We start from the raw sequence: 24,773 nt of genomic DNA on the forward strand, positions 1-24,773 counted from the left end.
GCAGTTCTGTAAATTCTTACCCAGTTTAATGGTCTGGTCTTAAAAGTTATCAGAAAACTGTACTCTGTGTTCTTTCCTTGAGTCTCACTAAAGAGGAAGCATTTTTGCAAGGCATTAGAGTAAAACAATAAATATAAAGGGCAAAAGACTTAAAATGAGCATGGTCAAAGATCTCATGAGAATTAATCATAATGCAACTGACCATGAAATCTGCTTTTTTCTGTGATACACCTCTTCAAGAAATAACTAGAATTACATGTGAAAATGTTTTATCAGGACATACCAGATTTCTAGGAATTTCACAAGTTCTAGAACACATATTAATAACATTTCACCCATAAAATATCACCTAAGAAGGTTTATTATCACTTATTAGACAATGCTTCCCATGTAATTTACCATAAGTCTAATTAGTGTGACATCTCTCTTTTCATGGGGAGATACTACAAATATTTTCAGATGTTCCAAAAGCAGATAAATCTAAGTTCAGTAATTAATGTTTCACTATTTTATCTTACTTGGAAATAATCTAGACATTCAATAAATTTCCATTTGCTAAGTTAACTTAGCAAAACTCTTAAGTTTCAAGTTACCAGAAAGAAGTTGGAAGCAATTTTTAAGTATACATACCATAAAATATAATTATTGCTTAAAAAGTTGTTCTAAAAATTCTTATCCCACTTATCTCTATCGTAATCCTTTGTTCCCAGCAATTATATTTAGATTACTCATAAGATTTTGTGAGACATTTTTGAAAGTCAGCCACCATACTAAGCTATTTTTCTTGCTGACCAGTTTCTTTGAGATATTTAACATGGACTTAAGTGATCTTTAGTAAGTCTAGGTAGAATAAAAGTACTATATTTAATTATGAGAACTCTAAAGACATGCCTATTTTAATTAAACTTATAAACTTAAACTAGTTTCAATACCAAATAACATCCCAGATCACATGAACTTGAAAGGTACTTGGGTTAGTTTCTATTATATTTTTGAGATTTTTTTATGAATACTAAATTTATACAAGCACTTGATCATTTAAGCCAATTAAAAGGCTCTTTACGAATTAATTTTGGAGGTAGAAAAACAACACACATCTGTAACATACATATACAGACACACATAAACACACAGACAAACAGAGAGACCAGATAGTTACTAATATTTGTGGGGAAGACGTTTAAGATTTGTATTTGTTCTTGATAAGTTATCTTAAGGAAGTTGTGCTGTAGAGTTTTCCAAAGAGAACCTTCCCAGCATTTCTATTTTAAAAAGTCCTCTTTATTACCCCAACCTGTTTTTTTTTTTTTCCTTCTGATGAAAAACTTCTCCCTTAAGTTTGCATTTCAAAAATGGCTTTTCAGTCCTAGAGTTGGAGGTTTAAAAAAAAAAAATCTGTATCACAAAGACACAGAGGAATTAGCTAAATTTTCTTCAGGGAGTTTTCTGGTGCTCTAGCTTAAAATGTCTAGGATAACGATTCAGTCTTCCTCCTTTTTCTTAACTGCAGTACAATTGTGCTTTCAATATCCTGATTTTTTACAATATATACAAATGTCTAAAGGCGAATAGGAAAGGGTGTGAGAGGACTGAGTTGCTTTCAGAGTTACACTTTTGTTTTTCTAAAGAGTTGTAAATCGAGAATTGTTACTTATTTTGTCTGCATTCCTATAAAGTATCTTCAAAGAACTGGGTATCCTTTTCCATTATAAGACTAAGATACTGATTTGCCCAATTACCCACACTGTTTTAAATTTACCTTTTTATATCAGGAAGAAATTTTCCAACTAAGATAGAAGCCAAAAGATGTCTTATTCTGCTGTCCAGGGGACATAAATTCTTTGGGTGGGAGTCTAGGATATATCTGCAAAGGGTATGGCATAGGAAGGTCTGAAACTAGCAGAGCTGATTAACTATATCCAGCAAAATGAGCCTTATTGTCTACCCCGGTACTTTTGCTAAATGTACTTCCTGGCTTTTAGCATTACATGAGTAATCTGTGCATCCTGAGCCTAGAGATTAGGTTGTAGTGCTCTCTGAAAACCCTGTAGGGAAAAGGAAGCTAAAACAGGCAGATGGAGATATATTTTGAGAAGGGGAATTTATGTTGACTGTGGAGATTAATTGTTGTTCTACTTTCCACTCTTTCATCTTATTAAGTCAACCCCTAAGGCTAACCATTATAGTTCTTTGTATCCACACTTCTGAACTTGGTTCTTCCATAGGTACTAATAAGACAATTGCTTAGGATAAGAAAGGTCTAAAAAAAGATTTTTTTTTTCTTTTAAATGCAATCAATTCAAAGGATGCACCTGGCCATTGAGAAGTAAGACCTTAATTTTTTTTTTTTTTTGAAGATTTTATTTATTCATTTGAGAGAGAGAGCACAAGCAAGGGGAGAGAGAGAGGCAGAGGGAGAGGGAGAAGCAGACTCCTTGCTGAGCTGGGAGCCCTAGATGGGGTTCAATCCCAGGACCTGGAGATCATGAACAGGAGTCAAAGGCAAACGCTTAACCATCTGAGCCACCCAAGTGCCCCAAGTAGGATCTTGTATCAATCCCAATAGCAACTCAAACCAATAAACCCTTTTATTCCTTAACCACGGACACAAGAAAGGTTCCAAAAGAGGGTGCAAAAGATGCATCTCCCAAGATCTAGAAAGTTCACTCCCGGAGTTTGCCTAGTCACCAATACCTGACCTTTACTGCTCACCTCACTGACTTTTGTCCCACATTTTCCCTTAAGCTCTTCTTTCTAGCTTATCTCTTAACTAAGGCAAAAGGAAAGTGAAACCACCCCTCAAGCAATAGCAAGGGCCCTGATAAGAACTCCAGCTGGCTCAGACCACCCAGACCAGTTTGAGTGTAATCATCACCACACACACCTGTGAAGATGGACCAAGCAGTGACCTCTAAAATGACCGACCACTTACCTTTATCTCAGTGTAAGACAAAAATCTCTGCTGAGGAGGAGCACAAGCCTCATTTACATAAAGTATGTATGTGTGGGCATGTTTTCTTAAGGTGCGTGTTCAGCCTTATGCTTGTTCCTTTGTAAATATTCATCCTAACCTTAAGCAGAAAGAACCTATCCATCCTTGTCAGGGACTCACGACTTTGGAAGTTTTCCCTGTGATCTCCTCATTTGCTGCAGTATAAGCTCTTTTTTGCAAAAACTCCACCTAGTGTAGTTTCTGTGACTCACCAAGGAGTGAATTTATGCTGGTTCGGTTTCAGCCTAAGAAAGCAAAAGCCTCTGTTGTCACTGATGGTAAGAATAGTATAATGCAAACACAGTCCATGATTTTCCATAAGAACATGAGATATCTCCAGTCACAGACCTGCGAATGTGTGATACTGGGCAGGTGCTAACTGGAGTGGGACTTTTCCAATGCTAACAAGTTGAGACAACAAAAACCCTTTATGGACTGGGACCCCTTAAGACAAACTCCCCTGAGAGCTAGCACAGGAGGATGAAGAGAATGGCACTTGTGACTTTGGGTCTCAGAATCCCAGTCTATTCAACTGGCCACTAGATGCACACCATTATGTGCACCTTCTGGATGTCAGAGGCCAGAGAGAATATTCTCGTTAATTACAAAGCAAAGATCTCAAGGCACTGAATGAAATGAAAGAGACAGAAGAGAATAGTGCTCATCTCTGGGAAGAAAGGGATCAATACAGAACAAATTCTTACCAAGGTCACTGTATCTAAGGAGCTAGTTCACACAAATGATTTTCTGCTAATCTAAATTTTAAAAAGGAATAAAGGGACTCTCACTTCCACTGGGCTCTGCGGGCAGAAATCCATGGTAAGAATTCTTACCTTCTGCTAGTTTTTTGTCAGAGGTCCCAGAATCTCAGCTGAGGCAGCCCCAAAACAAGGTCCCATCTGGGTCGCTGAAATTGTAAGGGAGGAAAAGCTTTCCATATCCCCTTCTAGGTCCTTCAGCTGGTCTAATAATTAAATTGATATCAGACAGATAAACAGAAACTTTAATAATATTTATACCTCCTACATACAGAAGATTCAGAAAACTGGGAAACTTTCCAGAAGGGCCCAAACCATCACCTTTAATACTGATTTCATCTAAAGACAAAAGATGTTGTGGGTAGGGAGTCAGTTATGGGAGATTGCCAGGAAAACACAGTAAATAAGGATAACGTTGTTGCACAGACTATAGTCCCTGCCTTCCCTTTGATAAAAGTTTCTAGATATCAAGTCAACCTCCTCTTCCACTTATAGTGAGCGAGACACCCTTATAAATATTTTCTCTTATAAAAGAGTAATATCAAAAAAAAAAATAAAAGTAACTTCTTGTCGGTTGTCAGAGCTCCACCAGTGTCTCCTGTTTCTAAAAAATAATCAGTTTAGAATAAGCTATATGCCAAAGAGACATATTTTGAAGTGGCAACATCTGCTCTCCTTTACCTCCTAGGAAACAAACAAGATGTTGTTGATTGTTAAACAGGTCTTATTTAAGTTCCACCGAAACAATTAGCGCTAATGCACAAAGAGTTTTGGAATCCTTGATATTAAAAGGAACTTTCTGCTTTTTCAAAATGTGCACATATTTTTACCAAACTGGGAAAAGATGAACTGACATCGTATCTGTATTGGAAAAAAAACTCGAAACCACTTAAGATTCCACTTGTACTCTGTGATACATTTATTGTGGCGTGATTCAGCAGTCCTAATTTATTGTAATAGCCACAAATTCAGTCTGTTTTCATTGTGAATGTCTCTGCCTTAAGCCTTTATATTTTGAAATGTATTTTAATATTTTAGTTTAGATTTTTATGCAATTTCAACTCAATACTACGGTAATCTGTTAATTACAAATTCTTTTTGAAGTCAGCTGCTTACTTCTCTGCAATTTATAGCCTTTTAAGCCTGCTCATATCAGCTTTGAAATATACAGTCATGCAGCTTAAAATTCCTTTGTAATGATCATATTTCTAAAATAATCTTATATTTTAGATAGGAATGTATTAACAATCAAATTACATCACTAATATTATTCATGTTGAATTTCAAAAAGATACATTACTCGTTCACTTTTTTACTTTAATATAGTCATCGTACAGATCACACAAAGAATTTTTTTTTTCCTGGAGGCCAGCCTTAAATTCAAAAGTTAGTGGTATTAAAACGCCATTGGGGGTTGGAGGGAGGACCAGATATATAAAGAGAATATTGGACTAAACAGAAGCTCAGGCAAAGAGAAAAACACCTCCAGTGTATAACAAACAGTGCATGATCTCATTTGTACCTCAAGACAAGCTGCTAAGACCTTTATTGAATCGACAATGAAGGACTTTAACTGTAATGCTGTGGAATTCACGGTGGCTATTTTAATGTTTGTGGCAATTTTATTTGGAGTAAATATGTATACATATATAAAAAATTAGAAGCCTTTCTATATGTACTGTGTTAGTATGGGTGAAACAGCTGTCATTTAAGATAGGGAGCTTTAAAAGCAATATATAGTGATATGTGCAAGAGGAATTTTTTTTTTCTTTTCCTATTGGCTTCAAATAGAGTCAAAAGCCTTTATCTATGATAAGCAGATCTTTAAATAAAGAGTTATGAAAATGAAGGCATATGTAGGAAGCATTTTCTTTTAGATCCCTTTTCACTGTTTCAAATTGGCTTTTATTTCCCAGTCATTTCTATGATATTTACATTCAGGTAGCTGAATCAGCAAAGGGCTTATTAGAGCAGACTAGTAATGGAAATGACAGTGGTGCAATGCTAAATGATTTACATGCTGGTGGGCCAGGGATGCTACAGCCCTGTGTTCTTTTCCCCACTTCCCACCTCAGTTACTACAGATGGAAATAGGCTCACTGAAACTTAAAACTGAAATAGAGAATTATTAGTTTTCAAATAAACTCTTTAAGTTTTATGGAACAGTATTTTCCTTTCTTTATAAAAACTGGAGAGTAATCCCCTCCTTTCCTCTACCATATACATTGGGGTGGAATTTTCAATTTTGCTAATGATGTCAGAGTACACCATGGGCATATCCTGGGATATTGTAAATATCTTGGATTGAAAAAAAAAATGTTTTTGTTCTAACATCAAGTATAAATATGTCAATTAAATGGAAAGTGGTCAGTGATCCAGAAAAGTAAAAACAAATGGGAGCATAAAATAAATTGAGCATTATTTTTCCCCTACTAAGGTCCAAACACATTGGCGTTGTTTTTGTTCCTCTTGCATAGGAACCTAGCGAACTTGAACCTAGCGTTTCAGGGTCTTTGAGCTGGCTCTAGCCAGCTCCTCCTTGTTATTCAGACCTCAATTTAAATACACTTTCAAAGAGTCCTCTCCTGACATACCCAAACCTAGGCAGTCAGCCACCTCTGTACAGAGTATCATTTTGATTTCTTGTCCTCATAGCATTTATCATTCCATGAAATTATCTTATGTATTTGTTATCTTTCTGCTTTTCAGCTCTATAGTATTCTCCTGTCTTCTAAAAATATAAACTCCAAGAAAGCAAGAACCCCACCTTCCTTGTCCACTGTTTTGTACCTACCTGGTCTTAGGATAGTGACTGACAAATCTTGAGTGTTCCATAAATATTTGTTGATCACTTGGAAACATGTTACTTCTTAGTAGATGTTATGTTTAGAAAATGAAGTTAGTTATATTCTGGCCAATTAAAAAAAATTCATGTTTTTGACACTTATTTCAGTTATGGAGGGTAATTTAGGTTATTTTTATATGTATTTAGCTGCACAGAAAGTTGGGAGAATTTATATATTCGTTGATTTGGCAATATGGCTTTGGTGCAAATTAATAACAAGAGATACCATATACTGAATGCTTGTGTGCAGGTACTGTGCTGACCATTTCCATGCTCTCTTATTTAAATCCCTTAAGTACCCAATGGCCATAAATACTATTACTACCATCATTTCATATATATGGGAATTAAGAATTAGCAAAGTCAAGTAACTAACCCGAAGTTGCTCCGCTAGAAATATGTGGAGCAAGGACTGATGTCAGTTCTGTGGCAGCCTGCAAAGCCAGTAATCTTAATCATTACATTTTATGGCCTCTTATTGGATAAGTTTTTATGTCCATATATGTTTTTATTTATACTGTAGGACCATATTTTTCTTTTTTACAAGATACATCTTCTATTTAAGCAATAGTCAGTTGTAGTTCTAGTTTTTAGTTTTTCTTATTGTTTTTTTTTTTTTTTTGAAGTAGAGATGTGTACCATCTAATCATACTTTTTCTCTTTCAAGCAAGGCTAGTCTACGAACATAGAAAAATGTGAAGGAAAAGAATTCAATGGTGACCCTACTTCTGGGATGCCATTAGCACACTGCCTAACCAGCATATATATTCCCCAAAAAACTCTGCCAAATACCATTCTATGGAACACTGGTCTAAAGATTTGGAGGCAGGCTTCCAGATGCTGGATATAATGTATTTAACTGGTAGCTTAATTCTTAAAAATGAAGTTGCATGTTTAACTCCATCAAGGAATTAGTAAGAGTGCAGCCCATCTAGTGCTTGGTTTTATCTCAAAATGTGTCCATTTTGATTAAGACATTTGAAGAAGTAACACAGAATTGACCATGTGAGTAAGGTCTCTATGGAAGATAGCCACTGTGATTTTTTTTTTTTAAAGATTTTATTTATTTATTTGACAGAGAGAGTGAGATCGCAAGTAGGCAGAGAGGCAGGCAGAGAGAGGGGAGAAGCAGGCTCCCTGCTAAGCAGAGAGCCCCTTGCGGGGCTCAATCCCAGGACCCTGAGATCAAGACCTGAGCCAAAGGCAGAGGCTTAACCCACTGAGCCACCCAGGTGCCCCAGCCATTGTGATTATAATAAAGAAGAAAAAGAAATAGGAGTGGGAGGGATGGTAATAAGGAAAAGAAAAGAAAGGAGTAGCAAGAAGAGAGGAGGAAAGAGAAGAAATTATTGAAGGTATAGAAAACAAAGGAGAGATTTTAAAGACAGTTGTTATTTTTTTTTTTTAAAGCAAGGAGCCCTTTCCTCTCAAAAGTATTATATAGAGATATTTGTGTACTGCTATATTTTCTGCAAAAAATTTAAATACCTGCAGTTATCTGAATTAAATAGCTATAAACACCTTTACATTTTTAACAGTTAAGAAAATAAATTGGGTGAGCTCTGTCTCTCAGAAATGTAAGGGTACAAATACTACACTGTGAATTTTACAGAGTATTGAGTGGAAGAATGTTTAGGGACATAAATTCATGCAGATTGTCGAGGCATAACTTGCTGTTGCCACTCTCTTTTTAAATTTATTTTTGTTAATGTACATATATTTAATATGGTAGCACATTCTATATGCTTCAGCACTTATGTTTCCCTTAATTTTTTTTTCAAGTAGTTAATCAGTGAGGCTCTAGGCATATTTTTTCTAGGACATTGAACATTAACACAGTGAATGACAGATGTGCCTTCATTAGCAGGAAAATACCAAATTGAATGGATAACAAAAATCACAGTCTTATGCATTGACTTGGAAAAGCAGGTGAGTCATGTTATTGCAAATAATGCAGTATTAATCTGGACATTATAATTACAAGGAAAATGCGACTTTTTATAGGTAATCTAATCCGATAGCTATACGATCTAATTTTATCAAGGGGTGGTATTTCCGAAAGATCTAAGTTAATAATCCTTAAAATTTTAGCTATGAATCATCTTTAGGCAGATCCTCATTGTTTACAGTCAAAGCTTACATGTGTTTACATGTATAAGATACAGACCTTTAGAAGTTTATAACTTTGCATCTAAATCTCAGAAAGCCCAATCATCTATCTGTCATTAGCAGGATCGTTAGGAAAAGAAATTTCCTGAGTGTGTACTTGCTCTAAACAGTTAGTAACACCCTGACCTATATTTTGAGGCTGTCATTTATGCAGGATATGGGTAAAAATAGAACTACCTCTAAAAATTTATGACGTATAAAAATATTGAGTGAAATATGCAAATTACCATAACCATTTGAGTTCAGGAAGACTTCTTTGATTCAATTTAAACTTGTGATTGTTCTTCCAAGTCAATTTCTAATCGGTGTCTTCCCTAAGTAGTAGCCACAGGGTACACACCAAACAACCAAACACAGAACCTAAACAAATCTTCCATCACAAAATGCTCTTGCAAAACAATGCATTATCTTCTTTATTGAGGCATTTTAGTTGAGCATAGGATTTCAAAACAAAACAAAACAAAATTAATGTTTTGATGTCCACTAAATTAAAAAATCAATAAATTAGAAGTTGAGTAGAAAATTAGGAGATTTTTTCATCTACTGAGGCTCAAGAAAAAAAGTGAAATTACTGAACTCTAATTTTCCATTTTTATGGTTCTCAGGAATATGTGTCCACTGTGTTATTCTTCATGGACAGAGATTCTCAAATATATAGGTGGCATAAGTATTTTCCATTATGTTCATGTGAATCTGGAAAAACATTTAAGACTTACGAGTTAGCAATCTCATCTTATTTCAGCTATAAAAATAAAAAAATAAAATGTGTAGATTAAAAATAGTTTCATGTATAGAATTATTGAATCATTATATTGAAATTAACATATCATGTTAATTATACTTGAATAAAAATAATTTTATAAATTTAATGTTTAGTAAAATAATATTCCCTTGCCCAAGATTATCTGAATACTAAAAAAATCAACAAATATTTATTAAACTCAAATAATGGAATAATATTTTTTTGCCACTTGTCTAACAAAGTTTATATCGTCAAGCAAAATATATATTTTAGAACTCAAGCCAGATACTACATCTAATAGGAATCCTTCCCTGACAAGTTACCCCTTAAGTTTGGGTTATTTATACCCATACTATATAATTTTCAAAATTCTGTTTTGCATTTATTGTAGCCTTCATCATACAGCTTAGTAATTATTTATTTATTTATTCATCTTTTTTATTAATTATCAGCTGTCTGGACTATCTCTTTTACTTTTCTATCTCCATAGTTTAATACTCTGCCTAGCATAATGCCAATGCTTAATTAAAATTTGTGAAGATTTATTTTTCACCTTTATATCTAGCTCCCAGCACACAGTAGACACTCAATAAACGTTTGGGGACTGAATGAATAAATGAATGAATGTCATCTGTTTTAGAATCACTGTGAAGACACATTTATCAATTACCACATGCCTCATAAATACTGAAATTAGAAAAAAGTACATAAAAACTTTTTTTAAAAGTTTATACAAAATGGCAAGAATTTGCTTTTGTTTTTCAGAAAAGTCAGTGATAATGTTGAAAACTTCTTATCCCCTTGTTGTACTTCTTGTATGTGCCTCTATCATTGAAAATATGGTCTTGTGCTTTTATTCAGTGATTCATTATTCATTTAACAGATATAATTGAGGATCACTATGTGGAAGACACCACTCTAGGCACAGGGGTGGGTACAGAAATATTCCATTATCCCTCTTCTCATTATCTTTTATATTAGTGGGGAAAACAGACAATAAATGAGAATAAATAGGTACGATATACACGATTTTATTTTTAATATATTTTATTTATTTATTTTTGAGAGATAGAGAGCGCGCGCGAAAGAGAGCACGCACAAGCGTGAATGGGGGGGGGGGCGGGTAGAAGGAGAAGCAGGCTTCCTGCTGAGCAGGGAGCCCAATGTGGGACTTGATCCTAGGACCTCAGGATCATGACATGAGCTGAAAGCAGATGCTTAACCGACTGAGATACCCAGGCATCCCTATATACTGTTTTAGATAGAGGTAAGTGCTAAGGAAAAATAAAACAGGTAAGGGGGCTCAGAAGTGGATTTGAACATACGTGTGTGGTGGACTTGTGATTTTAAATACAACAGCCAGCGACGGCTTCACTGAAGTGACATTTGAACAAAGCCTGAAAGAAAGTAAAAAGGGACTCCTGCACATATCCAGGAATTAAATTCAGAGAGGGAAATGCAACAGCAAATAGTGGTGGTGATGTGGGAGAGGAATTATGAAATGCAGGACGTATAGACCTTTTAAACAACATTTACTCTCAATGGGGTAAAATGCCATTGGAGAATTTTGAACAGAACATTGGCATGATCCTACTTAGATTTTACCATGATAATGCTGTCTACTGTGTTGATAATATTACTGTGAGGGACAAAGGTAGATGTAGAGATCAGTTAGAATGCTACCACAATAACCCAGGTGAAAGATGATGGTGGCTTAAACTAGGTCATAGCAGTGAAGTTTGGAGAAATGGTTGAATACTCTATTTACTGTGAAGATACAACAAAAAGGATTTGCTGACACATTAGCTGTACATTATAAAAGAAAAAGAGAAACTAAGAATGACCCAAAGGCCTGTAACATAAACTACCAGAAGAATAGAGTGGACATTGAGATAGAGAAGACCACATACTGAGGTGTTGAGATGTTGAGAGAAATCCAAAAGGCTTTGTGTATGTTAAGCTTGAGATGCTTCTATATAGAAGCAGGAATGCCAAGTGGGCAGGTAGACATGAATTAGGAGTTCAGGGATAGAGATAGAAACTTGGATGTCATCGGTATTCAGATAGCACCAAACTCCAGATCTAAATGAGCTCAACAAAAGAGTGGGTATAAATAGAAAACAGAAGTCTTGAGTCTTGGAGTACTCCAAAAACAGAGGTCATGGAGGTGAGCTGAATCCAGCAGAGGAGACTAAAAATATATAGGGAAAGAGTCTGGACTAAAAACAGGGGACTGTGGTGTCCCAGAAGCCAAATGGAAGAAATGTTTTAAATAGGAGGAAATGACTAAACTTATGTTAATTTATGATTTAGTCATCTTTGACTCTTTTCTTTCCTTACCATTCACATCTAATCCTCAGTAGTCTTTTGATTCTTTCTATAACATATATCCATATAAGTACGTGTTTTGTCAGAGAAGCATTAATAATATGAGTAATATGGACTAAGGGATTTATTATAGGGGTTAGATCTTATGTAGTTGTGGGAGCTGAGAAGACTATGGAAGTCCATTGCCACTGCATTTAATGATGGGTTTTAAATCACTGAGAACAACAGAACTGGCATTTGGGAGGAAAAGCTGTGTGGATAGAGGGTTGGCTGGGACAAAGTGGAATCCTCGGGATAAATTAGAATTCCAAAAGACAATCTCTATTTACATCGGTCTCTCACTACCTCCAACCTCAACATTACATGTGATGAGCAGATGGTGACATGCAGAAGGACCTCCACAATAGAGCTTCCTATACCCTTCTAGATGTACAATCAAGAGAGGTTAAAAAGGAGTTCTGGCAGGAGCTACGTGAACTGCAGAGACAGCCACTGTCCCAAACCAAAAAGGTGAGCTAGCAGATCATAAAAAGAAGTGTGAGTTGACACAACATCTGGTTCCCTTCACTAATCTTCTGCATATAGTAAAGTTGCTGCTTCATTTCTTCCTCCCAGATCTTATGAAGACTTTTTTTTTTTTTTTTTTCCTGACAACTCCAATGCAAGAAGGGGAGTTCTGGGAAACAGAGTTCCAGTTTAGCTCGATCAGCACAGTGCAAAGTCACTCCAATCCAGAATCTACTAAAGTAAAATGAAGACTGAGAGTTAATTATTACAATCATTTGTTGTAATATATCTATTAGTGCATTATGATTTCCTTGAAGATGAAGAGTAACTGCTTATATACCTTTTCTATTGTACTTTACATAGTATTCTAATCATTTGTTTCCATGACTATCTCTATGGTGAGAATCCCCCCACCCCCGCATTTTGGTTACCAATAATATTTAGCATGTTTAACAACTTCAATACAAATTTGTTGTATGACTAAGACTCCTTCAAATTCTACTTTTTTATGATTCCAATGAAGATGTCTTATAGATAATAAAAACACAAGATTGGTGAGAAATTAACGTAGTTAATATAGATCTCGAGATAATTTTTATGTATCATGCTAGCAAGTATGTTCTTCCAGTATGCTTAGTCTGACTGTCACTTTCATCTTAGTTTTCCAGGAAAAGACTAATATATCATTTGTGTTTAACTTCTGTTGCCTTTGTTGCATGACTCCATGAATGATTATGCTTAGTTTTATCTACGAACTCTCCCACCAGGACCACTCGTGGAGTTATTTCATGATGAACTGTCTTCTTTTCCTCACCTCTTTAATTTTTATCATTTCAGATTTCTATTCAGTATTTACTTCCTATGATTCAGCCTTGTATCAGGAACATTTGATACACCAAAATCTCATGCCATTTTTCAGAAATGTGACCTTCTATTGGCTGGAATTTTCACTCAAAAACATTATCATGACATATGAAGGAGAAGATGACTAATTATAACTATGTATTTATTAATGAGTAAAAAATGTAAATAGCAATACATAATATCATATCTTATTTCCAATTATCAGTTAAGCCTCTTGGAAACAGTTGAGTTTATTCTGAGGTTTTATATCTCTTCTTGCCTTGACCTATTCTATAGTCTGAAAGTCTGTGTCCTCCCACCTCCGTTCATATGTTGAAATGATAAAGCCCAATAGGATGGCATTAGAAGGTGGAACTTTTGGGAGGTGCTTAGGTCGTGAGGACCCACCCTTATGAATGGGATTATGGTTCTAATAAAACGAGGCCCCACAGAGATCCCTTGCCTCTTCTACCATGTGAAGACACAGTGAGATGGCACTGGCCATGAACAAGGAATAGGACTATCAATAGAACCCTACCCTGCTGGTGCCCTGATCTTAGACTTCTCAGCCTCCAAAACTATAAGAAATAAATTTACTTTTATAAGCCAGTACCTCTGGTATTTTTTTAAAAGATTTTATTTATTTATTTGACACAGAGAGAGAGAGCACAAGCAGGGGAAGCAGCAGTCAGAGGGAGAGGGAGAAGCAGGCTCCCCACGGAGCAGAGAACCCTATGTGGGACTTTGAAAGTTAATTCAGAAGACGATTTACAAAAGATGTTCAAAGACAAAAGACTTCCAATAGTTTGGAGGAAAATAAAGGCTCTTGAAGAAATAATAAACAGGAAGCCTTCTCCATTACATATACTTTTCAAAAAATGATAAAGAATAAATCATCAGGGATGCCTGGGTGGCTCAGTAGTCAAGCATCTGCCTTTGGCTCAGGTCATGATCCTGGGGTCCTGGGATCGAGTCCCGCATTGGGCTGCCTGCCCAGCAGAAAGCCTGCTTCTCCCTCTACCAATCCCCCTGTTGGCTATGTCTCTCTCTGTCAAATAAATAAATAAAAACCTTAAAAAAAAAGAGTAAATCATCAGTCATACGCACCACCCCTTTTCTCCCTTGAGCATACATTATTTTGTTCAACAGGGCACTGGGAATATAATGAGGAGTAAATCAGTCACGGACCCACCTTTGGCATAGTCTAGTGGGAGAGTTTTCTCTGCCTGGGAGAAGAAGACAAAGTTAAAGATATGAAGCATGAGAACGATTCGAAGCTGCTGTTACTGGCTTGAAGGAGGAAGCAACCATGTGTCAAGGAAACAGAGACCTTTGTACTACGACTGTAAGATCTGAATTTTGCCAATAACCAGAAAGAGCTTGGAAGCTGATTTGTACCCCAGATCCTCCAGATGAGAACTCAGCCTGGCTAACACCTCGATTTCGGTCTTGTGATACTGAACAGAGAATTAGCCACATCCTGCAAGAATTTGACCTACAGAACTGTGATCTAATAAATTGAATTTTGTTTTAAGCCACTATGTTTGTAGCAAGTTCATTATGCAGCAGTTAAAAAAAAAAAATGACTACAGCTTGTCTTTGCTCCACACGGGTGGCTGGAGTGCTTAGATTTGGAGCTGGAAGGTCTACTTCCAAAATGGCTTACTTATGTGGGTTACAAATTAGTGCCTGTGGAGTCTGTCAGATGGTGCTGAGGGCTGAAGGCAACAGTTCTTTTCCATGTGGTCCTTTACATAGTCTCTATAGCAAGTGACCAGGTTCCAAGACCAATTGTCTCAAGAGAACAAGCAGAAAGTGAATGGCAATTTTATGACTTACCCTAGGAAATTACATAACATTATTTTCACCATACTCTATTGGTGGAGGCAGTCACAAAGGTCTACTCAGGTCAAGCAGAAGAAACATAATCCTTACCACTCAGAATGGTTTCAACATCTCATTTTAAGAAGTACATATGAAATAGGATATTTTGTGACAGCCATACTTGAAACAAACAATTACATGATGATTTAATAACTCACTCCTATCTCAATACCCATCTTGTAGGTTAAATGTTAACATTTGGAGGAAAAGTTGGAAATGAAGACAGTACAAAATAAAGCATTGTTACACCCCCAATAGCAGGTTTAGGATGCGAATGGGTTTGGATATACAATACATACGCACATAATAAATCCCATAATGACAAAGGTCAAGAATACTTGCTATCTTTAACATTAACTTAAATTTCTAGAAAAAATCCAAGATGTGGAAGATGGAGACTGCAAACTGATCTCATTTGGGTTTATTTTTTCCAGAAAATGAATAAAATTCAATATTGTTTTTATTTATATAATATAACGGTATTACAAAGAAATAAAATCAGTCCTCAGCAGATCTAGACTGCATAAAAATATACAAATTATTTCTCTTCATCTTCTACATTTGGATGATTAAAAATAATTGAATCTCATTATTGAGTGAACCAGACATAAGGAAAAAAAACACACTTTAATTCATGACAGCATGTGCAATTATTACTGAAGTAAAAATTTTGGTCAAACAATGTATAGATTTGGCAAAATAAAAATGACTTTCATTTTGTATAATTTCATATGTCTAGAACTTCAAAGTATAAGAGGAGCTTTATACAAATGACAAAAACTAGGAAATGCATTTTTCACATTTTAATTACAATTCACATGTCTGTATCTCCTGCTGTGATGTTTTGTTAAAAAGAGATCTCACTTGTGAAACTGCCAGTATAGAAACTGACAGATGGTAAGACCAGTTTCCAACCTGCTTAAGTACTGGTTTAATATGGTTTAGATTATTTTATTTGCATTATCTGTTTTTACTATATACCTAAGTAGTACAAAAGTACTATTACACCTTTGTTACAGTTCTTCTATTATTAGTAGTAGTAGGTCTATTTATATGATTTATAGATTTATTGTTATAGTTTCAAATTTTATCAATACACTATTTTTAGAGATGATTTAACTGATTATTTTTCTAAAAAATGTGTCAGGCTCTATTTCTTTCAGTGAAATGCCAACAAACAGTTAGAGGCCTGGGGATAATCATAATAAAACAATTCAAAAGTTAAAGAAAAAAATCACTTTGATAGTTGTAACCCAGAGAGACATCAAGAAATGAACCAATTAACTGGGTTAAATGTTTGTTTTTTTTTTTTGTAATATTGCAGTCAGAAAAAAAAAAGTATTTGAACATGAAAATTACCTCATGTGAAGGTGAGAAATCCCAAGATCATTTTCCAAAAGACTTTATTGATCACATCTGGATGTATAAATAAAAAGAAGGAAATTGTATGAAAGGAAAAGTTCCTACTTGTAAATTTGCTTATAAAAATTCATTTGGTTTTATGTTTATACACATTATTTGTAATACAGTTTACCACCCTTTTTTAAAAAATAGAGGCATAAATTCAGAGAACATTAATGTTGATGTCAGTTCTTGCCTCCTTCAACACTTCAACTTTTTTTCAGCTTTCTAACTGGACAGTCTCCCCTGGAAAGTCAGGACTACCTCGGTGGCTGGGTAAGTGATGCCTCTCCACACTACTTACCATCTTTCAGACCATTAAATGGGCTTAGAATTGGTTCACTTTGTAAACTGGAACATGGTAGCCCAGTGGCAAGGACAGTGGGTAGCATACATTCACCTGAATAGTCTTGTTATCACGTTTGCCTGCGGGATGGATCCTTGGTGTCTGTGTGGTTCTGAGACCAAAGATAGCTCAACCAGTGGGTATTATGACCCATTCACCTGGTCTTTGCTTCGGCCAGGGATTCTTCTCTGAAATCCTGGTCAACTGACCTGGCTGGCCTTTTAGTTTCCTTCATAGAGCAAGAACATGAGCAGACCTTGCGGTTCTGGTACCGGGCAGGATTTCTGCTGCAAAAAGACAATTTACCAGGTATGCATCATTACTACCACATTTCTGAAATATAATTCTATCTAAATTTTCTACTGTGCTCTATCTATCTGGAGGTTGCCCCAATTAATACCATAATAAAATTGAGTTTTTCCTGTGCTTTCTGGACCCTGAACTACAGTTGGGTCAATTCTCCTGTCTTCTATCTTATACTTCTCATCAATCCTTGATCTTGAGTGCAAGTTTCAGCCTCAATCTCCACTAAAAGCTTCTTGTTCTATGGTACTTATAATGCCACTTTCATATTACAACAGTGTCACAAAAGGATAATTTACCTCTTAGTAATATGAGAGAAATTCTGAATTTTTTTTTAAGATTTTTATTTATTTATTTGACAGACAGAGATCACAAGTAGGCAGAGAGGCAGGCAGAGAGAGAGGAGGAAGCAGGCTCCTGGCTGAGCACAGAGCCCAATGTGGGGCTCGATCCCAGGACCCTGGGAACATGACCTGAGCCAAAGGCAGAGGCTTTAACCCACTGAGCCACCCAGTTGCCCCAAATTCTGAATGTTAACAACAAATTTACACTTAATTCTTTTTTAATTTATTTTATCTTATTAGGCTAAAGCAAGTTGAAGTGACCTTTACCTAACTTTCTTCATAAAGATTGGGTAATCATGATAGGTTATTCAGTAAATCAAAGTATGAATAAAATGACTAGGACAGGAAAAAAGAAACGCAAGTTTTAAATTTATTTTCTGATACTTCATCTCTATATTATTTGCAAATATTTAAGAGTTACTCTTTAAAACATCTTATACATTTCATTATAGTAATAGCATTGTATAGAAAAATTATCTCCTTACCTTCCCTAGCCACTAATTTCACTTTTTAGGTACCACTACTGAAGGGTTTCTAATTTGGCTCATCACTGCATTCAGTGGGAATTCAGTGCACATAAGGGGCACATATGTAATTGGCAACCTAATTTTTCTGCTTTCATCAAATGGTGCAATGCCAAATCCTCATTGAACTTGCCAGTTATATGCACTTGGGAACCAAATAGCAGCAAGCATAAGAGATGAAAATGAACAAATTGGAAAGAGTCATTAACTTTCTGTTTTCCTATCACAACAAAAATTGTATCATTGAAAGTGTAGCAAAGTGGGAAATTCTGCTTGAAACATTAAATCATCTTGAAAGAGAATAATTCATTTACTTCTGAAATGTTGTTCATTAGAATTTATAAATGTGGTTTCTAGTACAGATCTTTTTCAACAAAAAATACAAAGTAGTTAAAATGAATCAACTTTTCGGAAGTGTTTTAGGTTGTATATTTTCATATGTCTTTCTGGTGTAATGTATATGAATTCTAGACTTTATGTCAAAAGCGAAGTTGTTAGAAAATTAAGCAAGAAATGTTGGCTTATTTAATACCTTAATGAATAAAGGCAATTGACAGATTGTCATGGTTCTCACTAATTATGAATGCAATTGAGAGTGTGAAAATTACAATCAGTTGTGGTTACCAGAAATGCCCTTGAAATAAGTGGTCTAATGTATAATTTTAAAGTATGCACTTTGGAGTCATTATTAAATTATCATTATTGATGACACCTTATTAAATAAAGACCTGGGACAAAAAAGCACCAAAAACCTGCCCAATATGATTGAACATTGTTCTTAAAGGGGGATATAAATTTTTTTAATGTCTATTTGGATCCTTTACCAAACCTACATATTTACTGGCAGAGTGCAAATTTTCAGATCAGGAATAGCTCTTCTATAGAATTTTCTTTTGCAGTGATAGTGGGATTCCTTTAGTAAGGACTTTGGAGAAAAGTTTCCTAACATTTTCATCTGTAAGTCCAAGTACTTAAGATTTTTAAATTCTTGCCTAACTCTAAAAAATAAATATCTTGTAATCCTTTGTTGTACCGGAAAAAGTAAAAAGGAGATAGAAGGAAAATGCCACAGGTTTGTAGATCAGCTTATTTCATAATAAGTATTTACCTGTATTTACATATTGATATATTTGTCTACTGGTCCCAGCCTTGGTGCCTTTTCTTGATTATATGCTTAAGCCACTTTTAGTGTACTTTAACAGACTCTAAAGTCTTTGTATGAGGCATGAAGAAACTAGGGGAAAGGAAAATCAGTGAAAATAGTAAAATGGAGAATACTTAATGGGTAAGCATTTGAAAAAAAAAAAAACCCAAAAACAAAAAACAAAACCTGAGGACATAGCAATGGCCATGAACTACTACTAAGGAGAGACTGAGTTGTCAACCTTTTCACCCTACCCCCCAGGTTCTGAAATGTTCTTAACTTTCTTTTGTCACATTTATGAAAAAAATAATTTTTCATAGCTGTCACCCCAAATCAGGGCTGTATCCATGCCAAAATACACATCAACCACTAATATTCAAAAAGCACACCTTGCTTTTACACCCACTATATTCACATTTCATCAGTCAGATTGTGGCCAGTTAGTTCATTTAGAGTCCTTGAAACTGTTTCACAACACAGTAGTGCGCCAGATCACAAAGTGGACAGGAGACTAGTTAGGCAGGTGATGTCAGCTGTATGAACTTTACAGTGGAGATGAGTTATCTATCTAGAAATGGTCTTACATGGCACCAGAATGGGTTAAAAACACAGTTTTTAAAAAAGTTTTTTAAAAACCACACACACACACACACACACACAGTTAAGTGCACTCCATCTGCTGTATTGCCTGCTAGACATAAATATATTGGAGTGGATATAAATACGGGGATGGATGGGAAAGAGTTCAGGACCCAGTGCAAACCTGAAAGGAAATGGGGCAATACAATGGGAAAGAGAATTAGGACAAATCAGATAAGCAACACCACCATGCATCTGAAGTTTTCCCCATCTCTAAACTGGAACATTTTCTCCAGGGGCCATCACTCAAATGATAGCAAAATGGTAGCTGGTTCTGATTGTAATTACCATGCGTTCGAGGACCTTAGGTGTAGGAACACAAGTTCCACTCCAGGTCACGGTCCTAGTGCTTCTATTATCCTACAGAAGAACTGATTGCTGTAAATGGTTCCTGGGATGTGTGACCTGCTTGGAGGAAAGAAGCCAAGTTTCTTTCCTTGCTGCCATGGAGGGAAGAGACGTGTCGTATATGAATAGGTTGGGTGAGAAGGAAAAAGGGGGAAAGAACCTCACAATTTCCTCCCTTAGAGGTGGAATAGAAAGATGGTAACACTGGCGGTTTGGAGAGAAAAGATACAGTGCATTTTCTGCATCCCCGAGGTCCCTTCGTACTGCTTTACACTCCCCCTCTTCTGTTTTGAACTACCAAAGCACTTGGACTCCACACACAACTAAGGATGGGCTAAGGGGAAAGCCAAGTCAGCGCAGTCGGAAACGGCTTCCCTTAAAATGAAAACTCAGCAGCGGGCCAGCCCTGGGTGTGCGCGCGTTAATGTATGAGTATGCGTGCGTGGTAACCAGCAGACGCAGTTGGCTGGGCGCCGCCCTCGAAGCCTCCCCCCTCCCCCCACTCCATAACCCCCCCCCATCCCTATAAAGGCCCCACTCGCCGCCGCCCTCTTCACAGTCGGGGAGCGCGGCCTGCCGTGGAGGTGGCTGTGGCGCTCCTCACACAGTCACACTCCGCGCACTCACATACTTGGAAGCGCCTCCCCACGTCCCTCCCCTGCCCTCCTCTTGCTCTGCTCTCCTCTCTCTCACCACAAATAGTCGCCGACCGACTGCCAATCCGTGTCTCTCTCTCCTCTCTCTCAACAACATGACTGACTGGGAAGCGGTGGCTCAGGCAGAGCAGCTCTGCTGGCGCAGGCAGGAGGAGGAGGAGGATTATTAAAAAACGCAGCTCGACTCTGTGCAACTGGGAGTGGAGAAAAGGAGCCCAACAGCTGAGAAGGGGAGGGAGGGCAGAGGAGGGGACCAGGAAGGACACCCCCGTGCCCCGAAGACATACATTTCTCAGTGCCCGGGAGGAGCCTTAACAAGCGGCGCGGAGCCCTTCAAGGTAGTAACGCCCCCGGTGCCCCCGCGCCCGGAGGGTCGCGCGTTGCGTCGCCGTTGCGCTGGGGCCAGACCCCGGCGGACGTGGGGTGACTGCCCGGCAGGTGACCGCGCCGAGCCCGGGCCGCCCTGGAGCAGCCCCCGCCCAGGCCCGGGGCGCCGGCAGCGGGCCGGGCGTGAGCGGCGCGGAGACCTGGCCTTGCAGGCAGGGTGGGTGGGGGGCGGAGGGGCTCGCTCGCGGTCGGCCCGCGACTCCTCGAGCGCTGCGTGGCCTTTTCCTCCGCGCTCCTGAGCGCTCTGCTCCGAGTGGCCGCGGCCGCCGCTCCAGGGCGATGCGGAGCGTGGCCGGCCAGGGGCAAGAGTTGGCGCAGGTTCCGGGCCGCTCCCCTCCTTCGCCGCTCGTGTCCCGCAGGTAGGGGCGGTCGGCCAGCGCGGGCGCCCCGGTGTGCGGGCGCCGGGGCGGGGGCGGCGGCGAGGAGGAGGAAGGGGGGGCGGGGAGCCCGGGGCTCCGGTTGGAGCCGCAGTGCCGGAGCCGGGACCGCCTTTTGCCTCCGCCTGCTTGTCCTCCGGCGCTAGCTTCCTGGATTGGAGGCGAGACCCTCCCCAGCGGCGGCAGGAACAGCAGCGACTTAGTGTGAACAAATTGCTTTGTGGTGGCGCGTCAAGGGCTCCAGGGAGGGGTGTGTGTGTGTGTGTGTGTGCACGCTCATTCGTGTGCATTCGCGCTCATGACTGATCAATGCTTTGGCTCACCTGAAGAGATAATCAGCCTTGAGGTGAAAACCTGGGGCCCCCTCAGCTTTTGGCTTGTGTCCCAGGGACTCGTACAGGCGGTGCCATCAAGGGGTAGGGTTGCACGAAGGGGTGACGGAGGGATTTGTGAATGGTGCTTCTCTGCGCGTGGAGGCTGAGCTTGCTGATGCAAAGGAGGAGGTATCCAGAGTGAGAAGAAAGGCTATTTATGGCAAAGAGTTGTGAAATTTCTCGGGGTTTCCTTCAGTGTATACTGAGCTTCTCTCTCCTCCTCGTCCTCCCTTTTTCGTTTCTCTCTTCCTCTCTCCCATTTCTCCTCTTCTTTTCTCAGAATTAGAAGCAGTTCTGCTTTTTTCCCCCTCTCTCGTGGGATCTGGAATATGCAGTGAAGTCAGAAAGCACTCGTCTTTTTACAGGTAGAAAAAAAAATGTTTCTTAGAAGGCACTGATCTCTTGCCCTTTAATGTTTTTATGTACTTGTTCTCCACTTCTCTTACCTTTTACGGCCATCAGTAGGACTCACAAGAGGCAAAGTACCTACTTGGTTTCAGTAGCTCTCATTTTTCATATTTTACAGTTGAATACCTTCCCAGTGAAATGTAACACATATTCTCCCATCTCTACCCCTAAGAAAGGCTATTAAAAATAATGCACACATGTTTTACTGTAAGCCTGGTTTTATTAAAAGCCCTGGGGAGGAAAGAGAACAAGACACCTAGGTGAGTTTATATGGATTACTGCTGATTATGAACTATTAAGGAAAGACCTAAAATACTATTAATCTAGGTTGCAACACAATTTCTTTTGGTTTCTTTTTCTGTTTACTTTAAAACAGGTACAAATTCCAAAGACATGAAGCTTAGAGATGACGTGGGTCAGTGTCTACCAATTATGCTTTAGCAAATTTGTTCTTAGAAGTAGTAACCTGTGCTTTTATAGAACCTAGGACTGGGTTGTGACACAGAGAGTAGGACAGTATCTTTATTATTTTAAATTGGAATGTCTCTAAGTGCCTGCCAAGCACAGTGTTTTTAAAACATTGAAATTCCAACCACCCCTTCATTAATTTCACGGAGAAGAAAGAGAAGTAAAGTGGTCAACCTATTGTCAGAGTGATTTGTCTTCATTTGATATTAATCAAGGATCTCAGTACTTTGATCAGAACATGCCAATTGTTGGTGGTGGTTTTTGTTTTCAGTGTGAAAGTAGCTTTCCTTAACAGTCCTGTTTATTTTGAAGACAGAGTAGAGTTAAGAATTTGTTCTTTTGATTTAGTTAGATTCATATTGGTTAAAAATACAGCTTCCTAGCGCCTGACTGGCTCAGTCAGTAGAGCATGTGACTTTTGTTATCAGGTTGTGAGTTCCAGCCCAATGTTGGGTGTAGAGATTACTGAAGGAAATAAATAAGATACACTTTCAACGTTGGAGCATGTGCAGTTTTGTATTTTACGTTAGGACTTAGACCGAGAGCCCCACTTTGAAGTTTGCTACCTTAACTTTCCTGAATCGGTGGAATGTAGATAAAATGAGTTATTTAAAAGTGTATTTGATGAATTGTATTACTGCAATCATTAAGAAGTCGTATCTACAAATTTGTTTTTTGACACTGTTAGAGAACCAGTAACTGTTTACTACTTTAAACTATATATTATTTATACTACAGAATATCAATTTACATCAAACTCATGAAGTAGAAAATGAAAAACTTTTTATTATATTTTATTGTTACTCAACTCCTCATTGCATTTCATTACTCAACATAGTACTCATTAATAAAGGGTTTGTCATGCCAGGAACTATCTAGGAATTGTGGAGGAGCATAAGACTTCCTTGCTCCCTTCCCTTAACGAGCTTACCCTCCAACTGGGACAAAGCTGATGCATGTTAACCCATCATAGTAAGAGACTGCCTGGAATTCAGGACTGCAGGAATTCAGAACATAACAATTACATTTCATACTGAGTTTTGTCTGAAAGGCTTCAGGCTTAGGTAAAACTTGCTTGGTCTTGATCTTAAAGGATAAATGGGATTAATGGCTTGTGGATGAAAATATGAAGTGTAAGTTGCAAGTCTCCTGGAATTATAGAAAAGAATGAAAGATATAAGGGGAAATAAGTTTGTTTGAAATACATTTAGATATTGCAGAGCAGTTGAATTTGTTGTGGAAAGGGCAGGGTGAGTTGGTTTTTGATGTACAAACATTCTGTATACTCCATTTTTGAAGTTAATTGAATTTCTGTACCTAAGAATACAAATCTTTGATTTTATATTGCCTTTTAGTGAACAAAATGCTCAACATATATTTGCATAGGATACTTTAAATGTTTAGATGTACCTTATCACACGAAAGTGTTGAATGTGGTATTTAGTATCAAGACGGCAGGTATAAACCTCTTTAAATGAGATGTTTAAGGTACATCCTTAACCGAATCTCCTTAGATTTGCTCTAAAGGAAAATAGAATGAGGTATGTAAAAGAATAGCTATTTTAATAGCCACCGTTCATTGAATGCTTAATATTTATTCTTTATATAAAGTGTATAATCTATTAAATAACATTTTCTGTAATATTTTTATTTTAAAGTTACTAGAACGCACTCACACAGTGGTTAATATATCTTTACATTATTTTTCATGAATATAGAGTTAGGAAGCAGGGCTCATGGGGAATAATTTTAGAATTGTAGTGATTTTAAAGATTTTTTAGACTATCTTCTGATACATAGATGGTATTAACAATAAGAGCATGTCCTGTCTCTAAGCATTCCGAACTTATTTTTTCTTTGTATATATGTTTGTTTTTGTAGAAACATAAAACCGTTTAAAATGAATTTCTTCATTTTAAGAACATAGGAGGAAACATCTGAGTTGACTTTCAGCCTGTCTTTTCAATATGATACTCTAGAAGTATG

At 37.6% G+C, this 24,773-nt stretch overlaps 1 protein-coding gene across 1 annotated transcript in view; it reads left to right on the forward strand.

Moving 5' to 3' along the window:
• The window catches only part of MMRN1 (multimerin 1), a gene marked incomplete at both ends in the record, with an annotated part of 130,034 nt that extends 108,635 nt beyond the window's left edge, over positions 1-21,399 (forward strand). Inside the window, 2 exons of the mRNA XM_080796333.1 lie at positions 16,694-16,745; positions 21,070-21,399. Coding sequence (XP_080652459.1) covers positions 16,694-16,745; positions 21,070-21,399 — 382 coding nt within the window. The remainder of the gene's footprint in view (positions 1-16,693; positions 16,746-21,069) is intronic.
• Between the last annotated feature and the right edge of the window lie 3,374 nt (positions 21,400-24,773).

Source organism: Martes martes, assembly GCF_963455335.1.
Source record: "Martes martes genome assembly, chromosome: 2".
NCBI lineage: Eukaryota > Metazoa > Chordata > Mammalia > Carnivora > Mustelidae > Martes > Martes martes.